The 26,804-nt window shown below is 30.0% G+C and overlaps 3 protein-coding genes across 4 annotated transcripts; all 3 read left to right on the top strand.

Annotated features, from left to right (window-relative positions):
• The first annotated feature begins 805 nt into the window (after nucleotides 1-805).
• Nucleotides 806-4,283, top strand: LOC105770476 (uncharacterized). Its single transcript, XM_012591690.2, has 4 exons — nucleotides 806-1,205; nucleotides 1,698-1,812; nucleotides 2,666-2,729; nucleotides 3,431-4,283. Exons 1-4 carry the CDS (start codon nucleotides 875-877, stop codon nucleotides 3,572-3,574), a joined length of 654 nt encoding a protein of 217 aa, XP_012447144.1. The 5' UTR covers nucleotides 806-874; the 3' UTR covers nucleotides 3,575-4,283.
• Nucleotides 4,284-21,304: 17,021 nt separating this feature from the next.
• Nucleotides 21,305-22,889, top strand: LOC105765828 (peroxidase P7). The gene is made up of 4 exons (XM_012585084.2): nucleotides 21,305-21,555; nucleotides 21,745-21,936; nucleotides 22,021-22,186; nucleotides 22,268-22,889. Exons 1-4 carry the CDS (start codon nucleotides 21,334-21,336, stop codon nucleotides 22,657-22,659), a joined length of 972 nt encoding a protein of 323 aa, XP_012440538.1. The 5' UTR covers nucleotides 21,305-21,333; the 3' UTR covers nucleotides 22,660-22,889.
• An 834-nt stretch (nucleotides 22,890-23,723) lies between these two features.
• Nucleotides 23,724-26,190, top strand: LOC105770636 (30S ribosomal protein S17, chloroplastic). 2 transcript variants are annotated; one of them, XM_012591918.2, is made up of 3 exons: nucleotides 23,724-23,931; nucleotides 25,502-25,718; nucleotides 25,809-26,190. In XM_012591918.2, exons 2-3 carry the CDS (start codon nucleotides 25,557-25,559, stop codon nucleotides 25,959-25,961), a joined length of 315 nt encoding a protein of 104 aa, XP_012447372.1. In that variant the 5' UTR covers nucleotides 23,724-23,931; nucleotides 25,502-25,556; the 3' UTR covers nucleotides 25,962-26,190. The 2 variants fall into 2 exon arrangements, with proteins under 2 accessions (XP_012447372.1, XP_012447370.1); XM_012591916.2 differs by having other exon boundaries at nucleotides 23,725-23,931; nucleotides 25,486-25,718.
• The last annotated feature ends 614 nt before the right edge of the window (nucleotides 26,191-26,804 follow it).

The following is a 26,804-nucleotide window of genomic DNA, read 5'->3' as shown; positions in this document are numbered from 1 at the left end:
ACATGGCTACCAAAGTGAATATTTTTTATTTGAAAATTATCGCAGCAACGAATTTAATAAAAATTTAACAGTATTAACATTTGGATCTAAATTTTAAAATCTAAAAAGTAAAGAGATTAAATTTCATGAAATATAAGTACAGAGACTAAATTATTAATTTTGAAAAGTACATAAACTTGTGACATACTGTAATATCACCCAACTGTTTGTATAAAATAAACGTAGCATAATTTATTTGAATAAGATAAAAATGACGTAAATAGCATCCTCTACATAAATTGGGTTTTAAGCACAACTTTTTCCTGCATTAACTTATAAAATACCATCCTATTGATTTTAAGATCCAAATCAAGGGTTTTCCTTGCTATTGCTATTACACTTCCTTCCCAAAACATATTCTGCTGTAATTACAACCCCACTAACTAAACTCTTCAACCCCTTTGTTTCTTGGTATAAGACTTGCACTCTACAAAACTCATAATTATTCTAGTTCCATCCGTCGACTAGTTCAATCAGATTCACTTCTCCATTTCGAATAATTTACTTAAATCCAACTCCACGATTCTATTAGCTAGTTCTCGGTTTAATCAATTGGATTGACCTGATCTAGTTTCATCCGGCAAAAAGATTTTTTTTTTTTTTTAAATTAAGTAAATTCAGAGTTTTGGAAAGGAATCATGACCCAATTTGAATTAGGGGAATCCAAGTTTGGTTAAGGGCCCAATTTGCACAAAAAATGAAAACCCAAGGTTTGGTTGATGTTTCATGGCCCAACTAAAACACACAAAAAAAACAGAATTTTCCCGCTAACCCCAAACCAGATTCATCACTCCATCCTTCTAGAGCTTAGAATTCTCTGCAAATCCCAGTTAATATGGAAGAAACAACAAAACCAAGAAGAAATGCCAGCAACAGGAAACCCCTTATTGATCTCACCAATACAATCCCATCCTCTCTTCCTTCTTCCCAATCCTCCTCTGCTTCTATCAAAACCCAAATCAAATCTTCGCGCCCTTCGGATCTTAAATCCCTTCCTAGCAACCCCAATACCAGCCTTAAGCGCACCTCTAAGCTTACCCCCACTGACTCCACCACAAATATAAATAATAATAACAATGACAAGAAGGAAAATGAAATTTGTCCGAGTGACAAGGCAAATCCTAGCTCCAAGCCGTCTCCGCCGTCAAAAACAGCTTCCGTTTCGGGTAATTTTGATGGGTCTCGCTTATTTCTGGGTTTTGGTTGGATTTTTTGAAGTGGGATTTGATCTTTGGGTTTATGGATTGTCTAGGGTTTTTACTTCTTGAATTTGGGTTTTCAGGTTCTGGAGAATGTTATTTTTTGTTTTAATGCTAATGAATTGATAACATTTTGCGACGATAGAACTTTGTTGGTTCAGTTTGAGCTATATAGATTTTCTTCTAAGATAACTCTATAGATATTTTAGTTACAATGCATTCCGTGCTGTGGAATTTTGTGAAGTTACCTAGACTCTAGACTGTAATTCTGTGAATTCGATTTATGTTACTGATCTATGGAAGCGCTTAATTTTAGAAATTATATGTGAAATGCATTCTATGCTGTAGAACTGTCTTCACAACCTCTTCTTTGTCCCTAGTTTTCTGGATTGTGCATTTATTTTGGGCCGAACAGATTGTACATTACGGCTTTGATCTTATGTATTTGTGATTGTGCAGATTTTGAGCCTTGTACAGTTTACAGGAGACGCACTGCTAAGAAAAAGAAGAGTAAAGGGAAGGAAGTTGCGGAGCCTTTGAGTAGCCTTTTTGAAACGAGGACTCCCAGCTTAAGGTGGTTTTCTTTTGATCAGTTTGTGCATTTATTGATGGTCTTTGGATAAATTTTAGTCTTTAATGACTTTAGAAAGCAAAGGATACTCAAAATGTGCATGGTATGTTAGACATTGATGCAGTGGAATGGGATTTCATTGTTGTAATGTTGTCACTTTTATGTAATTGTAAAATATTAAAGAGATGATGGAAGTGATCTTGATCTTTTGCTCTCAACCCTTTTGGTGGTTAGCTTTCAGGCAACGGCTATAAGATTATGACTCCAAAATTTTGATCAATAAAATGTACCAAATAGTTGGACATTTGATACCTTGGCCATATATTCGGATAGTAGATAGTAGAAAGAAAAAAGCCTGAAGTAACTGTTAAATTGATTACAATGGTCTTTTTGTATTCATTTTCATTCATATATTCTCCACTTCTCTTTCGTAATTGAGTCTTGAAGGAGACAGAGTGTGATGAGACTGAAATACTGTTGTTCCCTCTTAAGAGTTTTGCTTTAGATGCCTGTGTTTTGTCATGTTTTTTAACATCCGTTTCCAATTAAGTCATGATACTTGCTTATCCAAGTTTCTTTCACAACTCAGAAAATGGCTTTTCACCACAAAGCCTGGGACATAAAAGTTTAAGATCCTTGAATTGTAGTATGTCATATTTTGGTATTGAAAATTTCGGTCTTGTATATTCAGATGTTTAGTCTTCTTTATGCTTTTTTTATTCTTACCCTTTGCCGTCAGTATTAATCACTCTACTTGTTCCATGTTTCATTAATTTAGAAGATATCTTTTGTTTAATGTTTTCTCAGATTATGATGAGTCCTTCATTAACGCTGCTTCTCTTTATCTTTAATATAGGAAAAAGAAGGTTGGAGATGGTGATATTGGTATCTCTAAATCATGCCCAATGCCATGTAAAAAGGTTCACTTAAAACTTCTCCTAATATTTTAATTTGATTTGTGTTGAATGGAAATCGTGCTACTGATCTTTGGTTTGGGGTTATTTGGTCTTCATTAAGACAAATTTTAAATAGCTCCGTATCTTTAAAATAATTCAGATTTTCATTTATAAAATCCAGTAATCTGATCTTAATTATTGATCATCGATACATATCTGTACAGTGTTCTCCCTTGTACTTCCATTGCTGTTTACTCCAGCAGGCTGCAGCAATGGAGTATTCCCCATTTTACTTCATCAAATGAATTTCTCTCCAAATTTGCTACATTTTTTGTTGTTGGAGCATTAAAATGTCAGGAATTTTTGTTAGTGTCTATGCTTTGTAAACTTTTCATCTATTTCTACAAGATTTGAGGCAATACTTAAAGGCAAATAGACCAGTCTTGGTTTTCTCACAGAGCTATAGAGTGGAATTTAATCTAAATCTGGCTGAAGCATCCTTTCAGGAAGCAAATCAGCCATATCCTGCAACTTTACTCTGCACAAATTACATTATATTATCAGTATTAGTTATGTATTGATGTTTGCTTTTGCATTAACTCATATCACTTGCGTTTGTCCCTTATAAGCTTTTTTCTTTTCCTACTCAAGCATATGCATCCTTAAAAAGATAATGTGATTAATATGTACCGAACTGAGCTTATTGGTTTGCAATGTCTCCACAGAAGCAATGCCGAGACAAGGCTGAGATAAATGCTTCTAAGCTTGACTTGCCCCAAGATTTCATCAACAAACAAAGAGCGTATTTTGCGGAGGTTGATGCATTTGAACTGGAAGAGGAGGTCGCATCAGGTAATGAGTCGAACTAGATGAAAAAAGGTATAGAACTGAATGAGTTAGGATAATATAATTAAGATGATCTAACCCTGTAAAACTCTCTGTATATAGTTACCAAAATAACCATCTTACCTTAGCTATATCATCGCCACGGGAGTCTTGTTTACAGTAGTTTTATATTGGATTTGGCATTCTGCTTTTCTATGTTTAGCAAAAGGCTTTTTGATTCCTTTGCAATTTGTGAATTATTGATATCATGTTATTGAGGAACTGCTTGTCAAATATGTGTTGACCAAATGATTTTGGTTTATAGGAGGGGGTGATTAGTTGACCTGTCGAAAGACCGGGTTGGGTTTCTGAATTACAAGATATTAGCTATTTGGATTCGATCAATTTTTCAACATAAATAGCATCAGAAATAACCGGAAAAAAGGTGTGGTCAAGACCTAATAATGTGACAAGAAATGGGATAGTGGATACTCTAAATTTGCGTGTTGAGACATGGAAATGTAGCCGTTCCATTGCTTTAGTTTCGACTAATGAAGCAATTAGGGTGGGGTTAGTTCAAATTATTATTGCTTTGGACTTTCAACTCAATGGAGCCTTAATGAAATCCAAAGGGCCCTGCCCCCTTGCCCATCGTTTGATCGGCTTCGAAGTTTCTTTTTAAAATCCAAGTCTGGATTGATCAACTTTTTTTATTCGGAAAAATATTTATATTTCATAATTCATTTTAAATAATTTTTTTATTCTTAAACGGTAGGTTGGGTTGGGATGGTTCAGCTTGAATTTGGGTTGGGCTAATGTTAATATTATATTGTCTATATATATAATTGTTCACTTTTTTTTAATATAAGAGTTTAAAATTTTATGTAATAATATTCATATTTATAAATGATTGAACCAATTGCATGAAATATTTTTAAATTATGTTTTTAATTTTAAAATATTTTAATTACATCGTCAAATTATCGATGTTACATCTATTAGATTTTTTTTGAAATTATTAATTTAACTATTAAATAACATGTAAAATTTTATCGGCATAATTTAAAATGAAATTTGTAAAGAAAATAAAAGGGTTAAATCACTATTTGAGGCTTAAACTTGGCAGTTTTTTAAAATAGGTTTAATGACAAATTTGGCTACCAATGTTTACATGTTTTGTCAAAATGGCCTTAATTGTATTTTTGAGCCTCTTTTGGCCATCAATCTTTGTTTTTTTTTTCAAACTGTTTTTTTAATAGATTTGATGAAAGTATCGTTAAAAAAATTAACGTGGATGATGTGAAATATTTTTAATGAGATGTAATTTATTATTTAGGTAACCCAATAAAATAATTACATGTGGAAAATAATAAAACAAATAAATAATATATGAAATTAAAAGATAACTCTTAATTAAAGAAAATAAACGTAATTATCTAAAAAAGGGTTCAAAATGAATGCGACGTTTGTTTACTTGAGAGGATTCAAAAGATAATTAATAAATCAAATTGAAAATATTGAAAGTGTGCATTCATTTTGAAACTTTTTTTAGATAATTACGTTTATTTTCTTTAAATTAAGAGTTAATTTTAACTTAATTAATTAATTTATTATTTTCACATGTAATTATTTTATTGGGTTATCTAAGTAATAAATTACATCTCATTAAAAATATTCCACTTATGAAATTCCACATCATCCCGTTAACTTTTTTAACGATGCTTTCATCAAATCTGTTTAAAAAAGCAATTTGAAAAAAAAGAACAAAGGTTGATGGTAAAAATGATTCAAAAATACAATTAGGGTCATTTTGACAAAATATATAAACATTAGTGGCCAAATTTGTCATTAAGCCTTTCCAATATTGGGGCTTGAATTTTTTTTGTCCAAGTTAGGTTTTGAACTTGGCAATTGTTCCCACATTGGGGCCTAAATTAGGTAATTGTTCTCACATTAGGGTTTGAAACTTTTTTTTGTCCATGTTACTTCTTAAACTTGACAATTGTCTTTACATTGAAGCCTAAATTTTAGGTTTTCAAGGAATAACTTGGAAAAAAAATTTTAAGCCCCAATGTAAAAACAATTGCTAAGTCCAGGGCCTAACTTGGACAAAAAAAAAGTTTACACCTCAATGTGGGAACAATTGTTAAGTTCAGGGCTTAACTTGAACCAATAAAAAGTTCAGGCCTAAATTTGGGAAAAGTTGTCAATTTTAGGCCGCATTTCTTTTTAAATCGGAAACTAAACATAAAGTAAAACCAAAAAAAGAGAGAGTAAACGACAATTTCTATAAAAGTTTCAAAAATCTCAAACCAAGGGTTTTACAATATTCATCTTAAATATTATCATATAACATTGATATTTTATTTAATGGTCAAATTAACAATATTAGTAATAAGAGGACCTATAACATCGATATTTTGAAAATATAATTAGAATGTTTTAAAATTTGAGACTTAATTTAGAATGAGAGTTATAATTTAAGGATGTTTGATGAAATTAACTATAAATGGTTAATCAAAACCCGTTTAGGTTTCATCATGTTTTATTTTTAAAAATATAATTATTTTATTTAATATTTAATAATTATATATACTTTTTACTACCATTATATATTCTTTTTCTTTTATTAAAATGTAAACCTAAATAATTTACATATTTTTAATATTTATATTATAGTACAATATATTTAGTTTTATATAAAATAAATTACATCACGAAATAAATGAAAACTTACCTTATTATAAATTTGAAAACGAAAACTTTGAATATTGGAAATTGAGCTCAGTTTATATTTTAAATGGGTTTAATTTTTTGCACATATTATTTTTTGGTTTAATATTTTGTTCAATCTCTCTTAATTTTGATAAAACTTTCAAGTTTAGATAAATAATTTGACACTTAAACAAGTTTAATATGAGTTTAGCCCTTGGAAGTCTCAACTTAAACTAAGTCAAGAGATATACTGATCTAATAATTTTGGACATACTATATAATTATATGATATTAACAATATGAAATAATACGATATATAAAAGTATATTAAAATTACCCAATACATGGTGACAAAATAAAATCATAAATACAAATACAATTTTTATTTAACGCCACAATAGTAAATTATGTGACATCACTAATTTACCTTTTAAAAAACTTTAATTATTTAGGTATAAGAGTAGATGACTCAAGGAGACCTGTCCATGTGTCGGGTTGAGTCCGTTCGAAAAATGAAAATGTTTGGGTAAAAGTATAGGTCAAAAAATAAGTTTGGGAGACAAATACGGCCATTTAGAAAATAGACCGGGACTCAAGTAAAGTTTTTTTGTCCCCAAGCCCAGCCCAGACTGAATATACAAAAAAAAAACTGTATTTTTACTATTTTCTTGTTGTTTTTATTATTTTCTTGTTGTTTTTTTTTTCATTATTTTACTATTATTTCACTACTATATTGTTACTATATTGTTATTATTGTTTGGATATTGTATAACTCTTATTTTATTATTATTTTTGTTACTATTTTAGAGACATTTGCTTGTTAAGTTATTTAATTTATTTTAAGTATACATATTGTTTTTAATTTATTTTCAATTTATTGAAAAATATTTATTTTAATGTTTTAGTATTTTTGATGTATTGTTTTTTCTAAAGAATATATATAAATAATATAAGCGGGCCGGAATTGAGTTTTAGCATTTTTTCGGATCGAGTTTGGACAAAATTTTAGACCCATTTTCCCGTCCAAATCTAACAAACAAGCCTAAAATTTTAATAAGGCCCGGCCCGAACCTGACCCAATCCACAGACACCTCTAAGTGTAATATTATTTTTTTTCCTTCGTACTGGTATGGAAGAAGCAACAATAATACTTGGGGCTTGATGTCTCCGGGCTGTTTTTACTCGGGCAGAGAAAAAAATGGATTAAATTGAATATCTGTTCAAACTATGGTATTTTAATGATTTATAGAGTGTAAGTTTAAAAATTGCGGTTATTTAAAATTGAATTGAATTTTATTTTTATTTAATATATAGTTAATTTTAATTTTTGAGATATAAAATAAATATTTTACTTTTAAAATAATAAAAATAATTTTAAAGTTCTTGAAAGTTTATTACCTTTTAGAAATATTTATGAAAAATTGAAATTTCGTGAAATAATATTAAAAAGCCATAAAACAAAGTTCATTTTATTAAAATAAGTCTAAAAATTACTATAAAAATCGAAAAATCAAGTCGAGCCAAACTGAATTATGATGAATTGTTCAAAAAAATTAAATAAAAAAAATCAAATCCAACAATCACACTAATACTATAACCTAAACTCCAATTTTATTTCATGTGCTATACATTTGTGCAAAAAAGTAAGGTTAATTACAATGTTAGTGGAAACCTGTTTTGTTAATGTAAGATAAGTTGCGGGTGGTTTATATTGCAAGGATGTTGAGAGTTATGTATTGGGTTTATAGAATTTGGAGGATGTAAGTTTTAATATATGGTTGATTATTCTACGGAGTTAGGTTGGTTTATAGTTTGGATAAACTTCTCTTGATGCATAGTCGGATTAGGGATAGAAAAATTCGAACCATGTGATGGATTCTGAATTAATCCGTTCTGAATATATAGAACAAATTTTTTTCTTTTGAAAAGTGGATGTGGGGTAGAGTGGGGTGAATTTTTTTCTTTTGAATAGTGAGTATGGAGCGATTATAGTAATTATTTGTCTCACCCTGACCTACTCTACTATATGAAATTATTATTTCATCTTTTTATTTATAAACTAATAAAAAGGTTAAAAAGTAACAACACAATATAGAAAAAAAATTCATATATTTTATGTTTAAATATTTTTTAAAGAATTATATTTAAATATTTACTTGATTTTAAAAATATTGAAAATGTTAAAGATTACTAAAATTTAAATTGAAGTGGAGCGGGATGGGGCGAGAATAGATGTATCCAACATCTATGTAGGTGGTAGTAATTTTTAAAATTATACATCCATAATAGAGCAAGACAGATGATCACGAATAAAACATAACAACTATAAAGCGATTATAAATTTAATAATATTCACCTCTGGTCTACTCCATTGCCATCAATAACATGTAAGCTATCATCATGTTTTTCACAATCAAATTTATATAATTACACCAACATCAAACATAAAAAATTGTTTTTATTTTTTATTTTTCCAATTCTATGAGACGAAGATTAAATTATAGGTTTAATTAAGTTAACCTACTACGTGGAGAGTGGAGGAAAAATAAGAGAGGCAATGCCATCCATTTTAGTCGTCCTTAGAAAGACATCTTGTCGGAGACTCCACCAAGTTAACCACTTTGTTTGACTACAACAAAATAGCATAAAGTGCTAGTCATATTAGAACAATGTAAAAGGAATCAATGTCTTGTCTTAAAAGGTTAGTTTGTATATCTTTGTTAACTCATTTGCATTATCTTCTTTTGCTAGCTTTTTGCATGTTTTGCTTAGCCTCTAATTTCCAAACCCATCCATACCATCTTCAGTAAATCTTCAAATGATTTTGGTTTGAATTTCTCACTTAAACCCCTTTTTAAAAAATTTAATCATTAATGCTTTTGGTTTAAAAATCCAACTGTTCCACCATGCGTATGAAGACATTTCTTGCTTAATTATATTTACTTAATTAATGTAATTTAGAATAAGCTAGTCAACCTACACAATTCAGTGTTAATTATTTGCCTTCACCCACATCTAATCTCAATAACATACAATTTCTTGTCGAAGCTCGCCTCACATTTTGCTATTTAAATCATGGTGAAACATTATAATTTTATTTTATAATTAAATTTAAATAAATAATATTTTTATTGATTAAATTTGTTTATGGATCAAACAACTCACTCCATACACTAAGTTCATCTCAACCAATTCGATCCAACCCGAATTCAAATTAAAAAATAAAGGACTTGGACAGACCTCGTTTGATCCAAATTTTTATTAAATAATAAAATGTTTTCATGTGAATAATAAATAAAATGACATTAGGAAATTTGAGTTTCAACATGAAACTTTTAAAACCAAGTTAGAATCTAATCTATAAACTTATCTAGACAATGTGTATATTAATAAACATATCTCAAACAAATTAAATCCTAACTTAAACTTCCATTATTACAAACTTAACTCGTCTCTATTGTATAATTCTATACTAGAACTTTGTTGAGAAATTTAAAATTGAAATTTAGTATTAGAGTGTCCTCTTTTTTGTCCACCAAATCTGTGTGGAGACAATTTTTATATTTAGGTGTTGACAATTTATTAAATTTTATTTTTGGATTATGCATGAATGTCTATCCCATTATGGATGATCTTTCTGTTTGAGATTATGAATATTGGTAATTGATGGATTGAAACTCTCTAAGGCAATCTTTTGTATTATGGAATTTGGATTGGATCGTGATTTTAATGTTGAGTTGCCAAAAATTCATATTTTATCTCATATGTTATTGTTCTATTGTATTATTTTTATGATATTACTGTTTTATTGAGATTGTATTAGGTATTCTATGTAAGCAAGTCTCGAAATCAACATTTATATATTTAAGAAACTTGCCTAGAAAAATGTACCGATAGTTAGGCAATTGCTTTGGTCTTAAGAGAATATGTTTGTGAGAGTGCTATTTTTAAAGTAAAACTTATTCCGGTTTTGCTTGTTATGATCACAAGGGGTGTTCATAGTGATGAGAGTAGTGTATCTTCAAAGTGCAAGGGTGAGGAAAATAATCACGGTGTGTGTGATTGAGTAGGAATATTTTTAACTGAGCTAGCTTCCGTAGATGTAAGAAAACCGAAGTGCGTAATCATCTTCTTGTGTCCTGTTTTCTTATTTTGTGCGTGGAGAATTTTCCACCAACTCATACACCAATATGATTGTACTATGCCTGTTCTTAGCAACGTCCTTTATGCTAGCAAATTTAATTATCAGTTTATACTTCAATTTTTATTTTACATTTTCATTTATTCGAGCTGTATTTTGTTATTTTATTATATTTTATATTGTATGTTTTACAAATTAGTTTGCTTTATTCAATTTATTTTTTATTTATCTACATCACATATCAAATATTTAACTGATTTGGTAATAATCTTAGTCTCGACTTAACTATAAAAATATCAAAAACAATTTTATTCTTTTTCCGAAAGAATAAAATGACCAACAGTCAACTTTTTACAAATGAATAAATTGTATTTTAAGGATATTTAAATTTTTTAACACAATTTTATAATTTCAACAAAATCATTGTTATGCCACGTTGTAGATGCACCATAATCTAATACAATATATGTGTGGGAATGTAAAGAGCATGAACTTTAGTTGCATTTATTTCATAAATGAAAACTATGTATTATTTTCATATCAAATGAAAAAGCTTGAGTTGTCGTACAATGTTAGGCACGGTGTAAAGAAAAGTTGAATATGACCAAAGGTAGTCCATCGAAGACCATATATTTTTAATAAATTTAATATATATTATTATTAATCTAGTATACTTTTTGAATTTATCAATATTTTTAAAAACATTTAATATATGCATACAAAATATATAATGAATGAAATTAAATAAAATTTACTAAAATATTCACCAATTATATAAAATATTCATCAATAAATTTTATAAATAAAATTTATGAAAATTCATCTTATACATTAAACAGCAAGATTATCCCATACTAAACATATAAGATACAAGTTTCGTAAAAATAGTCTTAAATTAAATGGAGTGGTGGTTAAAACTTTTGTTGGATACTAATTTGACATGGGTTCGAGCTATGTTACCTTTTTCTTTACTCCTAATATTGTATCGAAAAAATTCCATAAAAATATATTCATGATGCTTTTAGGAATTTATCCCCTTTTTTATTTCGTTTGTTTGTTATATAAATTCTGTATTTTATTTTATTTTTTAATTTTAATTTAAAAGTTGCTAAATTTTAGTGGTTAAAGTTTTTAATATTTATTATTATAAAGGCTAAAAGATTAATAATTTTATAAAATTATTCATGCGCAAACTGGTGCACGATATTCCAGTCGGTGCAGTTAGAATTAGGAGAAATGAACTAGTCTTATCGATAGTATTAAAAATTTTATCAATACGAAATAGAGTTGATCGTTCCAATTTTCTACAAGAATGATGCGCATTGACCGGTGTAATTGGAAACAATATGAAACTAAGGGTCTGTTTGATTGACGGAATTGATTTTTCGGAAAATCGTTTCCAACTTTTCCAGCGTTTGATTGGCGGAAAACATTTTCCATTTGGAAAATGAACTCCAAAATAAGGGAAAATGGGTTACATTTTAGGGAAAATGTCTTACCCTTTCAATTTCCGTAAGACATTTTCCGTGCTCTCCTCTCTATCGCCTCATTCATTCCTTCCTTCATTTCCGGTAGAAAGTCGCTACATTTATCGATTTTCCAAGAACTTGTTTTTTAATTATTCAATACTTATTTTTTTAACACAATTACAAATAATTTATTTGATATTAGTTTTTTCAATTTATAACGATTAATATTGTAGCTTAATAATTGAGTATTATTATAAATAAATCATTGCAATATATGTAAAAAATTTAAAATATAAAATTTATTAACATATATTAATATATGTAAAAACAACTTAGATTAAACTTAATTTGTAGCGTTAGATATTCGTTAAGTACATAAATACAAGGAATGTCAAAAATTATTAATCATATTTAATTTAGTAGAGAGATGGTATCATATGTTTGCAATCGCAGGAGGAGTCATGCGAGATTGAAACGTGAAGTGGATTTTAGGCTTCAACCAATATTTGGGATATGTTCAGCTTTAGAAACTGAATTATGGGCCATCTTTAATGGCTTGACTCTAATCTTGGATTGGGGACATTACAAAGTATTGATGAACACAGATAGTATAGAGACAGTTCGTGCTATTCAAGACACCTGTTCTAGGGACTCAAATTCTGCTTTGATCAGGCGAATTCAACAGTTGTTAACAAATGCAGATCAATGGCACGTCCAACATATTTCAAGAGAAGATAATAAAATTGTAGACTACCTAGCCAAAATAACTTGTAACAATAATAATGATATTAAACTGTTTGATCAACCTCGAGTGAAGTGTTAATTTAAGTTTAAACTTCCTTAGCTACGTTTGTTTAAAAAAAAAAAAAAAACCCTTCAAAACAAAAGTTGGATCTCCAATACAATCAATCAGCTAACAAAAGACACAAACCTAAGCTAAACGGAGACTAACAAATACCCAAAACCCATTTATTATCTAAATTTACTCCACTTTTTGCGGTAATGATTTCAGTTTTGGATATTTAAATAGTAATGTTTAGATGGATAAAATATCTGTATTTTTAGTTTAGAATTAGTCTCTATACTTTTATTTTAGGAAATTTAGTCTCTTTACTTTTTAGATTTTAAAACTCAAGTTTAATTGTTAATGGTATTTTAAAATAAAATAAAATTACTCACTTGGTAGCAATATTACTGAAAAAATGACGTTATAATGAATCTAAATTTAACAAAATAATTTTAATAGTGTTAAAAATTGGACTTGAAAGTAAAAAAGGCAAACTTCTAAAATTAAAAGTATAAGGACTAAATTCTAAATTTACAAACCAAACAAAAGCTTATCATTACTTTTTTCAAAGCAAATTGTGGATCCAACTTTTACAAAAAAATTCATTCATTAATGGATCTTTACCCTTAGGTAGCGTGTGGTATGATGGAAAGTAGTCACTTTACTGGGAATTTAATCAGTTGAAAAGTTATTCCAATGTTTGGAATTTAACTTTCTTTGCCAGAGAAAGGATTGTATGAAACTGTGACTTCACGTCATTATTATCCCTTTCCAATTGGAGAATGATAAATCAGATTTTTCCTTCTAATTTCTACCATTTTTAGTTAGATTTGATTTTTTTCAGGAGAAAAAAACTGAAAAGGAAGAAGAAAAATCTGATTTATCATTCTCCTATTGGAAAAGGATAAGGATGACGTGGAATCACAATTTCATACCATCTTTTCTCAATATGGCAAAGTTACTTTCCCATGTAGATTGAAAAGTTAAAAAAAATATAAAGACAAAATTAACCTTATGTTATATTGATTTAGTCTATTAATAAATATAATAAAAAATTATTGCTTTTCTCGTTTATCGTGCTGCTTGATTTTCTCTATTTAACAACATGAAGAAGTACAAGAAACATTAATTATACCCTTTTATTACCTCTAGGGTTAGGGATTAGTAGGTAAATTGTATGGAGTTAATTTAGCATTGATTGGATGAACCCCCCTCTAGCGTTAGGTTTTCATTAAGTATAATTACGAACCCCCTTCGCATCCATCCTGATCTGCATTAAACAAAAACATTAAAGCAAGCAATGTATTAAACAAATTAAGCTGTTGTTTTTGACAAATTAATAATAATAATAAAGTAAATTTCAAACCTCCAGGCTTTAACTTAGCAAAGGCTTTGCTCGTCTCTGTTAATTATACTACTCATAAAATAAAGGTTTAACCAAGACATTAATAAAAAAATTTAAAAAACAGTCAAATTAGCCTTTAAAAAAAGTGTACTTATTGAATCTTTAATGAATAAAAAATAACTAATTACTTCATTTCATTAATTAATCTTTAATGTTGTAGATGTAGATGGCTACTAGCCAGCCACATGGAAGAAGGATGCTGACGTGGTATAGGTCAACGATTTTTTCTAAAAAATGTTTTTTCAAAAATTATAAATAATTTAAGAATTAATAAAATTTACATCTTAAATGAACCGGAACATTGGTTGTCTAAGTTCATTTGATTCGGATAATTTTTTATCTAGATTCATTCTAGATGAGCTCTAAACTATAAAAATTTAAAAATTATAAAATATTAATAATTATTTAAAATTATAAAAATTGAAACGAATCAATTTTTATATATTTAATTTTATTAATACTTTAAATATATTTGAATTTAAAAGTTCAAATTAAAATTTGAAATAATATTTTCATATTCAAATTTCACGTATATAAATTATTATTAAAATTATTATACGGTCTTTCTACATTGTAATGATTTTTAAATAATTATTAATATTCAACCTTGCAACAATACCATGCCTTCATTTTGCTAGGAGAAATTGGTATAAATTATTAATAATTATATACAACCTCAATTATGACTTATCTTTTTAACCCATTTTCTCACATTAGTTTATGTTTTAAAATACTATTGGCCATGGATAAAACCTGACTTCCTTATAATGAGTTTCTGGGGTAATGGTCTTATCCTGTAATGACATAAAAAATATGTGTTTTGAGGCGCATTATTACATCTTCGACCCCTCAAATCTACCTATTTACAAATCCCTCAAAATAGTCCTAAACTCTAACCCTAATTACCTTAAAAAAACCTTAAACTTAAAAACCCTAACAATTTATTAAAATAAAATAAAGGTTATTTTTTTAGAGAGAAAGGGAGAGCACGTCCAGCTGGGCGTGTTGGACGCGCTTTCCCTTTCTCTTTCCCAAAACGGTCTATTTCCCTAAATTTTAAACAAATGGCCTAAAAAGCCAAATAAAATGTAACACCCTGAATAATTTATTTTTGTTTCTGTAAATCTTGATAATAAATGAGTATTTGCTTTAGTGGCTAAGTGTTCTAGGTGTGTGTGTGTGAGGTCTTAGGTTCAAATTCCACAATTGTAATTTTTGTTATTTTTTTGATCTAGGGCTTACCCCTGTTGGGTGGGCTTATATAAGATTGTTTGTAAACTCATATTAGAATGAGCCTGCTAGTTCGAGTGGTAAGGAATTAGCTTGCTAAAGGTCCTGTGTTTGAATTCTAGCGTGAGCATAAGTGATAATTTTTGGCGACGATGGTTGATAGTGGTTCAGTGGTAGTGAGATTCTGAGTTAGTTGGGTGGTTAATACATGTGGGTGTAATGGGATTTGGCTTAATCTTTTATTTCATTTTATTCTATTTTCCCAAATTTCTCATTTTCCAATTTCTGACATTCTTTTTCTCTGTGCTTTCTTCCTATCAAAATTTCTTTTCTTTTTCCTTATTCTGTCAAAATTGTTCTTCCAAAATCGCGGTGATACGATTTTTTTTAACTCTTCGTGTGTCTGGTAAGTGAGGGTAGTGAGTTTTGTTCGAATTAGGGGTAATTGTTTTAACTATTCTATACCAATTCTGGTTCTTTTGGTAATGTGATTCTGGGTTGTTTGGCAGCGAATCGTGTGAAACAGAATTCTTCTCTTGCAAATTTGTAGTGGGGTTTGTTCGTGAAGTTGGGTAAGTATCGATCGTTTGAATTTCATTGTTGAAGGTTTTGTTGGTTCGGTTTAATTGTGGATTAACTGATTTTGGGAACGTGTAATGTCATTTGTAAGTTCTAGTGGGCTTGAGATTACTTACGTGTCAAAATCGAACTAAGTGTGTACCCCTAACTCGAGAAATCGAGGTTCGGTGAAAGCCAAAAATTGGGTTTATCGACGCCACACGAACGTGTGGCCGGCCATGTGCGAGACATGGTCGTGTGACTGACGAATGTCTGGCTATACGCATGACACAACCGTGTGACAGTGTGAGTGTGGCCGTGTGGGCCACACGGGCTAGGCCAGAATGGGCGTGTGGGCTACACGGGCGTGTGGGCCTACAAGGGTGTTTGGGTTTTAGGCCAAGCCATGTGGGCCATATGGGCAAGGCCAAGTTGGGCGTGTGGGCCATACGGATGTGTAGGCCCATGCGGGCAAGCCACACAGGCACGTGGGCCCAAAATTTTGAAAATTTCCCTAAAGTCGCACGGGTCGTTCCGATCGACTGTGGGCCTACCGTAGAGTCAGTAAGGGATAACCAAATCCTGTTTCATGTGATCTGGTACTCTGATAGTCTGATCTGAGTAGGAAACTGATATGTATGTCTGACTGTACTGTTAAGTATGTATTTATCTATGTACAAGCATGTTAAGCATGTTTATTCTGTTATTTTTGCATCTGTACCTATGATTGGGGTGAGATTTGTATATGTGGAGGAAGTGATCTGTACGACGACCTTTCGTCTATATTCTGACAGCTTGACTGTATATATTGTTTGTTATGCGTCGCATCGACGCTATATGGTGTGTAGGGATGGGTGAGTGTTTTTAACCCCACATGGTGTGATGGGATAGATGAAGATGGTGTGTATAGGATAGGGGTAGGATTCTGTATGTCTGATCTGTTATCTGTTATCTGATTCTGATATTTGTTTCTGTTATGGACTTAGGTCTGAATCTGTATCCAATTGTATATGAAATTCTGTATATGTTGCATGACTATCTCTGTTGGGTTACACACTGAGTTTATGAAAACTAACATCTGTTTGTCGGTTCTGTTCAGGTAATCCACAGGCATAGGTGAGTCGGTGCGACGGAGGCTCAGTGGTGACCACTTGACGGTACTGAAATTTTTGGTTTTCGTGAGAGTTTTATAATTTTTGGACTCTTCGGACTTTTTGGACTATTTGGTTTGAATTTTTGGGTTTGATTGCGTTATGATTTCTAAACTGCGATGATTCGACAAAATATCGATTTTATTCTTTTTTTCGAAAGAATAAAAATGACCAAAAGTCAAAATTCTTTTACAAATGAATAAATTTTATTTTAAGGATATTTATATTTTTTTTCATTTTAATAAGTCTAGAAAAATCATAAGATTTAAACTCCATTCATTATAATTGTTTTTAACACAAATTTATAATTTCAACAAAATCATGTTTTGCTTATACATTTATATTATAAGAATGTTATGCCACGTTGTAAATGCACCATAATCTAATATAATATATGTGTGGGAACGTAAAGAGCATTTATTTCATAAATGAAAATTATGTATTATTTTCATATCAAATGAAAAAGCTTGAGTTGTCGTACAATGTTAGGCACGGTGTAAAGAAAAGTTGAATATGACCGAAAAGCATATATTTTTTAATAAATTTAATATTTATTATTATTGATGTGGTAAATTTAATATTTATTATTATTGATGTGGTATACTTTTTCGAATTTATCAATATTTTTAAAAACATTTAATATATGTATACAAAAATATATAATGAATGAGGTTAAATAAAATTTATTAAAATATTCACTAATTATATAAAATATTCATCAATAAATTTTACAAATAAAATTTATGAAAATTCATCTCATACATTAAACAACAAGATTATCCACAACAAGATTATCCCATACTAAATATATAAGATAAAAGTTTCATAAAATAGTCTTAAATTAAATGGAGTGGTGGTTAAAACTTTTGTCGGATACTAGTTTGACAAGAGTTTGAATTATGTTACCTTTTTTCTTTACTCCTAATATTGTATCGAAAAAAATTCCATAAAAATATATCCATGATGCTTTTAGGAATTTAACCCTTTTGGGTTTGATTGTGTTATGATTTCTAAACTGCGATGATTCGACAAAATACCGATTTTACGCAAACACATGTTATTTTTGAAACACGAGTGTGGTTTTGTTTGAAACGATTTTCAAACTTCCACTGCAAAATAATTGGTTAAATTTAAAGAACATGTAATGATTTCAGTAATATATATAAATGGATATGTTTTATAAAACTTAGACGATTTATCAAATAACTAAATATTGTTTTATCGAAGTATCATCGGTTTCAAAATCTTTTTTTGATTCGGTCATAACGTTTAGGCCAGGTTTGGGGTGTTACATAAAAAAACTAGCATATTTTCTTAATTTAGCTATTAGGTTTTCATTAATAAAAAATAAGAGTCAATTGAGGTTTTTAAAAAGTGTGCTTATTGAATCTTTAATGAATAATTATTAGTTCATTTCATTAAGAGAAACAATTAATTGATTAATTTAATCATTAACGACGTTGATGTAGTTGACAGTAACCAACAGAAGATTCCACGTGGAAGGATATTGATGTGGTATGTGAGGTCAACAATTTTTTTCTAAATAAATATATTTTCAAAAATAATAAATAATTAAAAAATTAATAAAAATTACATCTTGAATGAATTTGGACATTGATTGTCAAGGTTCATTTGATTCTGGACAATATTTTGTCCAGATTCATTCTAGATAACTTCAAACTATAAAAAAATTAAAAATTATAAAAATATTAATAATTATTTAAAATTGAAACAAATAACTTTTTATATATTTAATTTTTATTAATAATTTATATATATTTGAATTTAAAAGTTCAAATTAAAAATTGAAATAATACTTTTATATTCAAAATTGGTATATGTAAATTATTATTAAAAAGGATTCGAATTGTATATAAAAGTTATTATATGGTATTTTTGCATCGTAATAATTTTTTAAATAAATATTAATAATCAACCTTGCAACAACATCATGCCTTCATTTTGCTAGGAGAAGTGGGTATACCTCAATTGTCATTTATCTTCTTAACCCGTTTTCTCACCCTACTTCACCTCTCAAAACATTGTTGACAATGGATGTCGTTGGACGAGATCTATGAACGAGTACACAAATAATTTAAGAAATATTTTATAATCTTTAATAGTGCTAACCATACTTAGTGTGTACTTTTTTAAATATTTTTAATGTATTTTCTAATTTTTATGTTTCTTATAATATTTTTTAAATATTTCATTAATTTTTAATATTTTTAATAATTTTATATATATAAAAATTCATAAATTTTTTACAAATTTCATATTTTCATAATTTATATTTTTTAGTTTATATAATTTATTATTTTAACAACCTTTTGCAATTTGAACTATTTTTATATATTATATATTTTTTGTCATTTCTAATAGTTTTTATATATTTTTATATTTTTGCACTTCAATATTTTATAATTTTTAATTTTTTTATGATTTTCTTTAATTTTTAATGATTTTAAATATAAAATATCATTTTTCGTCACGTGGTACAATCTTAGTATGCCACGTGGTGAAAACATCTAGAAAAGAATGATTGTTGTTGCATTGTAACAGTTGACCGTTAAGTTTAACGATAAAGAGTTTAATTGATTGTAATTTTAGTGTTTAAGGGCTTAATTGAGAAGGAAAAAGGTATAAATTTTAATTAATTTTTGAAAAGTTTAGGGGCTTTTAAAACCTTTTAATCTTTTGTTGATAATTGGGGGAGAGGAATAAAGTTGCTTGAAATCAAACTTAAATTTTCATGCGTACATTAATATAGCTCTTGTCATCGAATCAAGAGATTGGTAGCAACTGTCTTTTCAACTTTTTAATTATACTTAAAAATAGATAACTCTAAATTCCTAGCTAATACTAAAATATGATTAAATCATCAAAATTCTGAGGATCATGTGTTATCTAGAAGTAATGAAGAGAGTTTGAAATCATCAAAGCGAATATGCTGAAGATCATGGTTTAGGTTAAAATCCTTATGTATTTTCGTTATCGGAGATCTCAAGTCTTCACCAAACCATAATTAAATTAATTAATTAACTAAGCTGTCTGAATGTGGGGTACAATGGCTTTGAAATTTTGCTATCCATCAACACTGCCTTTCTTCACAATTTGAGGTCAAACATTTCACCAACTCGTTGCGAATAGATCTTTTCAAACTAAGTAAAAGACGTGTTTTAAAGTTTTAACCCCGCAACATTTTGTATTAAAAGTTCAATTGAATAAATTAGTTGCTGTACGCTAGATCAAAGAGAAATTCGGTTATTCTGTTAAAAATTTCACCCATTTCTAATGTTTAAAACTAGTTCTTGTACGCCACATAATGTGTAACAGCCTGCTTCTTTTGTCAGCTATATATATATATATATATATATATTTGTTTTTAGCAATAGAATGAGATGAAATTTTTAATAGAAAGGACCAATTCTGTTTTTAATTTAACATATAGGGACTAATTTACCACCCATTTTCCGAATAAATGGGACAAAATGCAATATGACTCATAATACAGAGACTTCTATAATACTTTCACCCGTTTTAACTAGTTATGCCTTCATCTACAAGTCTTATCATCCGTAATATAATTAAATCATTCCTCAAAAATAAACTTGGAGTTTAATTAAGGCTATATGTGTAAGCATATTTTTAAAAAATAGATAGAATTAAAAGTGTAAACGAGATATTTGTACTTATAAACCACTCAAATTTGACTCTAAAAGAACTAGAATTTAGGCTGATTATTGAAGAAGTTGAACTCGATTAATTTGAGAATCTAGCCGACTTATTTATTTTTTTGAGAAAAGTCTGATTTATTATTATTACTATTATTCGTATTGAAACTTATAATTCAAACTCGAGTTGGTGTTAGTTTTTTTCTATTTTTTAGAAAAAGAAAAGTAATGAAAATTTTAAATTGAAATCAAGGTGGAGTTAGGAAGCAAGCCAATTTAAGTATGGTAACGCTTCGAGTAATTAATAAGGCTAATCAAACTTAAGTTGAAGCTGATGTAGAATAATCTATATGAAGTCAAGCATCAAAGTTTAACTAAATGAAGCTTTAGTAAATAAAATTTTACCTTGAACTAAGTTTGACTTAAGCTTCTTACTTGAGGTAAGCTTAGCTGGAATATATGTATGTAACAAATATAAAATTCAAATAAATTAGGAATAGTCAAAAAGGAGTTTCTTTTTAATAGTTTTAAATTATGTAAAGTTTTGTTTTTTGAGGACGTAAAATATGGCATGCACATTGTGAAGACTATTTAATTAACCTTGAGAACATCTCTATATAAAGCGACGATTTGCCAACCCTAAACCCACATTTATACTTGAAATTAATCCTACATGGCTTCTTCTTTTTCCAGGTTTTCCCAGACTTTGCTTCTCCTTGTGGTTTTCTGGGGAATCACCAGCAGCAGCAATGCTCAACTTTCAACCGATTATTACTCAGAATCATGTCCCAACTTGTTTTCAACTGTCAAATTCACTGTTCATTCTGCTATAATGAATGAGGCCCGCATGGGTGCTTCACTGCTTCGACTCTTCTTCCATGACTGCTTTGTTAATGTAATTTCCTCTACTCCCAAAATTCAAACTTTTTATCATACTTGGAGGGCGTGTTCTTGCTTTAGTATCATTATTTGAAATATCATTCATCGTAAATGTTTAAAACATAAGACCTTTTCATTAAAAAGTAAGGATTTATAGGACACATTTTCTCACATCCCGATAATAAGGTATAATTGTGGGTGATAGGGATGTGATGGATCATTGCTACTGGACGATACGTCGTCGTTCACGGGAGAGAAAAATGCAGTCCCAAATCGAAACTCAGCTCGGGGATTCGATGTGATTGACGACATCAAGTCTGCAGTAGAGAATGTTTGTCCCGGTGTTGTTTCTTGTGCAGATATATTGGCCATTGCTGCTAGGGACTCTGTTAAAATTGTAAGCCCTCCTACTTAGTATATATAAAAGGAAAGGGTAGTTGAGAGAAGTAATAATACTCATTTGGTATATATATGTATGTAGTTGGGAGGACCCAATTGGGACGTGAAGCTTGGAAGAAGAGATGCCAGGAGTGCAAGCCAGGCTGCTGCAAATAATGGCATTCCTGCGCCAACTTCCAACTTGAACCGACTCATTTCCAGGTTCAATGCTCTTGGTCTTTCCACCGGGGACTTGGTTGCTTTATCGGGTTCGTCCTCTCTCTAAATATAAATGTTTATATTCCGTATTTTGGATCAATATTTGTAGAATCATACTGTAAATTGTTCAGGAGCACACACAATTGGACAAGCAAGGTGCACATCTTTCAGGGCTCGCATATACAACGAGAGCAACATCGATCTTTCCTTTGCTAAAACCATGCAAAGCAACTGCCCAAGATCGAGTGGGTCAGGGGACAACAATTTGTCACCGCTTGACATCCAGACTCCAACATATTTTGACAACAAGTACTTCAACAACCTCATCGGCAAGAGGGGGCTGCTCCACTCGGATCAAGAGTTGTTCAATGGGGGATCCACCGACTCCATTGTAAGGGCTTACAGTAAAAACCCGAGCTCCTTCAGCTCTGATTTTGTTACAGCCATGATTAAGATGGGAGACATTAGTCCACTCACTGGATCAAAGGGAGAGATCAGGAAGAACTGCAGAAGGGTTAATTAATTCATGGGTTATTATTATTAGAATAAAGGCATGGAAATTTCGATTCCTCAAGTCGATTGGTCGTGTTTAAGATTATTATGCTTTAGTGTTGTGTGGGGTTTTTTTCTTTAATTTTATCTTTTTTGTATTTGTGCAATGGCTTAGGCCCAGTTTCTGAGAGACTTTTGTGAGAATTAGCTTTGATCAGAATTATGATTATTTCAGCATTAACAATGTTTTATGTTCCTTTCTGTCTTAGGCCCTGCTTTCATTATTTAAAATTAATCCATTACAACATATAATTGGGGGATTGTTAATTGAAATATAGTTTTTATGAGATAATAAATATGATGAGATAATTTCAGAGTCGTTTAAAATGAATACAAATTATGCACTAATTTTCACTTATTACTAAAAATAAATATTATTATTACTAATCCTATTATAATCAGAATTTAAGCTGATTTTTTAAATATAAATATTTAATTCACATACCAAGAAGAAATTTAATAAATTATAAGATGCAAGTTATCAACTATTGGCGAAGCTTTGTTATGTGCATAAAGATGATAAGCCCATTGGAGAAGCTTTGATGGAAAGCTAGGTCTAAGGGCTTGGCACAACCTCTTAGCCCATACCTATATGTTCATTTTTTTCCCTTTCCCTTTGAACTTGTAATAATCTTTTTTTTTTTTGGAAAAAGATATAAATTATATAAAATTTATTATTTGTAATAAATTCTAATCATATTTATCCTTTTTGACACAATATCTAAAATTATTCATGCTCCCTCTCCAACTCATAAATAGGAGGATAATACATTTTAGTTAGTGCATTCGAACTCATGTTCTTCTATATTGACAATAATATCCATGTGAATCAAACTAAGATTCAATCGGCAAAATTATTTTGATAATTGATATATATAATTTATATTTAATCAATTAAGCCCAATAATAGAAACCCAAATTCCAAAAAAATAAAATGGGTTTTATACCAATAACTCAAATAAATCTAACCCAATAAATGAGAAGTCCTGAATCCAACAAAATTAATCTAAATATTAAAATATATTTTTTAAATGCTATAAGAAAAACCCTAAAACTCCCCTAAAACCACCACGGTCAATACTTCGGAGTCTCTTTCTAGTTCGTTCTCACTGTCAAAGCAAGCGGTGGTACCGGCACCGGCGCCTCATTCACCTCAGTTCTCACCGCTCAGATTCCTTCTAGTCTCCTCGTTCATTCTCCTTTCGGTCTCACCGTTCTGCCTTCCTCTTTCAGATTCACTAAGGTATTCTTTGATTTAGGCTTCAACCTCCTTGGATTTTTTGGGTTTAGGGTTAATTTTTGTGGGTATTGATTTTTATTTATTGTCTTTATAAGTACTACTTAATTTTTATGTGTGTGTATTTTTTTTAAATATATATATACTGATTGGAGACCACTTGTTTTACATTTGTTTCTCTTTACTGCATAATGCTTTAGTTTGCATGGTGCCTTCAGTTTTAGTGAATTTTAAAACGTTAAAGAAAGTCAACGGGGTAATTAACCAAAGCTTTGTTACATCTATGCTTGTTTAATTTCACTTTTATGAATGTTGGGACTGGAAAATTTTAGCATATGGTAGGGTTTATGGCTTTATGAGCTTATGCTTTTAGGTACTGCACGTTCTTTTTGATTGGTTTGTTTGATTTTGAGGCAAAACAAAGAATTAAAAACTCCAATGAGATGAATGTTTAGATTTTTAAAAAAAAAAGTTATATGGTACAGAAAAAATAGGCATATGAAAGAAGAGTTGGTTAAGTCTTTTACCGACGGAATTGACCAAAGTTAAGTCAGGTCGGTCATGGCAATTTGAGTCAGTCGATTTGGTTATTATAGATTATTGTCTGTTAACAGACTGAACCAAACGAGATAACCAAATGCTCATCCCTAGAATAGCAGGCTGTTATAGCCGCTATTGATGTGAAAATTTTTCACACTTCTATTGAGGTCCTTACCGGTGGATGACAGTGCCACTACTGCAAAATAGTGGCTGCAACACCACTATGGCACCCCTATTTGGAACCCTCGTTCTGCTCCTACTGCTATAGTTGATTGAATTTATCAATTCCTTTTATGTTTCTATCTAATGCTATGATTTAATTTGTTTATAGGATTACTCACAAATGTCTAGTAATGAAAATGTTATGATCATTGAGGACAAGAGTAAATGATATACTTGGTTAACGAATGCCTTGTAGACAAAGAGTTAAACTGTATTATTATAGAAGGTATACAATATAATTGGTATGTTACATTTTAATTTGCTTTTTGAAAATTAAACTGTATTATTTCTCATCTCTGAGTTATATTATTATTTTTATTTGTTGTATCATGTCCAAATGAGGTTGTACTTGCATATGTGGGGAGATCATGAATAAATTTTCATGAGTTGATATCAACTATGGCTATTTTAGTCTTCAAACAATGGATTCTTATTATTTTCTATTGGTGCTAATGTGTTTTATTATTTGTTTGTTGCATTTATTATCTAAGTTGTTTGTATTTGTCTATTCTTACATAAACAATTCAAGTTGTTTGTTGCAATAGTTATAAATGTATTATTTATTTTATTCAGTATAGTGTAAAAAACTAAATGGATTATGATACAGGTACCTAAATTAGCTTTCCTGCATGTTGCCATCCCTATTCTTTATGCCCCCCGAAACTGTTTCCTCACACCTCCCTTTATCTTTTCTCTTCCATTTATCCTTGTCAAGTCTTGCTACCATCTTGATTATATCCTCTGATCTTTCTTCCTCTGTTTCACATCTTTTATATTTTAAAATTTTGATTTTGGAAGTGGACGGTTTTTGCAGATAGTGATTTTGACCTTTTATAAGCCAGTCAAAGTGAATACAGAAAAGAAACAAGATGAAATCGGTTGTGGGCATTGTTGTATCAAATAAGATGCAGAAATCGGTGGTAGTAGAGGTGGACAGGCTCTTCCACAACGAGCTTTACAACCGCTATGTCAAGCGCACCTCCAAGTTCATGGCCCATGACGAAAAAGATGAATGCAACATCGGTGACAGGGTATGTCTTTCATTTTCTTTCAGTGTATGAGTATCTTGTACTTTAGTGTCATAGTAATATTAACAATACTTGGATATGTAATTTTCTTAGGTTAAATTAGATCCTTCTAGGCCGTTGAGCAAGCGTAAGCATTGGGTTGTTGCTGAAATTCTCAAGAAAGCTAGAATCTATACACCCCCATCTGTGGATACTGCTGCAAATGCAAGTGCCAAGAATGAAGCACCAGTTTCTTCAACCTCATAAGGTTTGGCTTGATTTCGTTGCACTTGGTTGTAAAAATCAAGTTTTTGATTTGCATCTAAAAAACCCCCATTACTCTCTTTGTCGTGCTTATGAGCAATAAAGCACTAATTCATTTATGGAGGTTGGTCTTTATGAAAACAACTTCACTTTTTGATGTGTTGTGAGTGTCATTATAATTAATTTGACCAACATGAGAGCTGTTTGCAAATATAGTATTTCTATTGCTGAATTCGGTCGAATGTGTCTCATGCTTTGAATAGGTTTATGGACTACCACATGTAATAATCTAAGATCTAACTAACAATGTTCAAGATGGCATGCCTGTGCAGCTGATGTTTGTTGAAGGTGTGTTCTGCGTTGCATTGATAGTCTTCCTGTGTCTACTGTGTTGTAGAAAAACAGATATGGAAGGAACTTTCTTGTAATTCGCTTCTCGCTGAATAGAATAGTATAGAAGTGGAACCGTGGGTTATTTTAGATGGGAAGTGAATGAGCTAGATATTAATTAAAATATGAAGAAACAAAATAGGTGTGGTTTTATTATATTAAATTATCCTTCTCTGATGAGAGAGGGAGACATTTTTTCAGTTAACCTTGTTCCAAAGAATTCTTATACTGAACCCTTTTTAGATGCTTACCTTCTACAATTGAAGTGATTTTATGATCCCTTTCACACTTCCAGCGCGCCCCCCAAAAAAATAATTATTGCATTTAAAATATTATTTCATTTTGACTAATGGTAATCACTAAGAATTGTCTGTTCAGATACGAAGAATGTTTGAACAATTAAAGAATGAAGGTCTACAATTAGCTCGTTTTGATGGAAAAATTATTATATGAACT

This window comes from Gossypium raimondii, chromosome 5 (genome assembly GCF_025698545.1).
Source record: "Gossypium raimondii isolate GPD5lz chromosome 5, ASM2569854v1, whole genome shotgun sequence".
Taxonomy (NCBI): domain Eukaryota; kingdom Viridiplantae; phylum Streptophyta; class Magnoliopsida; order Malvales; family Malvaceae; genus Gossypium; species Gossypium raimondii.
Note: the sequence above shows the minus strand (reverse complement) of the source record. Positions and strands in the feature narration are given on the sequence as shown.

What these genes read in the sequence shown, in the direction of transcription:
- LOC105770476 (XM_012591690.2), top strand. Translation starts at nt 875, where the DNA reads ATGGAAGAAACAACAAAACCAAGAAGAAATGCCAGCAACAGGAAACCC. An exon ending in ACGAGGACTCCCAGCTTAAG is followed by an intron (nt 1,813 to 2,665) that starts GTGGTTTTCTTT and finishes TCTTTAATATAG; the next exon opens with GAAAAAGAAGGTTGGAGATG. An exon ending in GCCCAATGCCATGTAAAAAG is followed by an intron (nt 2,730 to 3,430) that starts GTTCACTTAAAA and finishes ATGTCTCCACAG; the next exon opens with AAGCAATGCCGAGACAAGGC.
- LOC105765828 (XM_012585084.2), top strand. Translation starts at nt 21,334, where the DNA reads ATGGCTTCTTCTTTTTCCAGGTTTTCCCAGACTTTGCTTCTCCTTGTG. An exon ending in CTAGGGACTCTGTTAAAATT is followed by an intron (nt 21,937 to 22,020) that starts GTAAGCCCTCCT and finishes ATATGTATGTAG; the next exon opens with TTGGGAGGACCCAATTGGGA. An exon ending in GGACTTGGTTGCTTTATCGG is followed by an intron (nt 22,187 to 22,267) that starts GTTCGTCCTCTC and finishes TAAATTGTTCAG; the next exon opens with GAGCACACACAATTGGACAA.
- LOC105770636 (XM_012591918.2), top strand. Translation starts at nt 25,557, where the DNA reads ATGAAATCGGTTGTGGGCATTGTTGTATCAAATAAGATGCAGAAATCG. An exon ending in AATGCAACATCGGTGACAGG is followed by an intron (nt 25,719 to 25,808) that starts GTATGTCTTTCA and finishes TAATTTTCTTAG; the next exon opens with GTTAAATTAGATCCTTCTAG.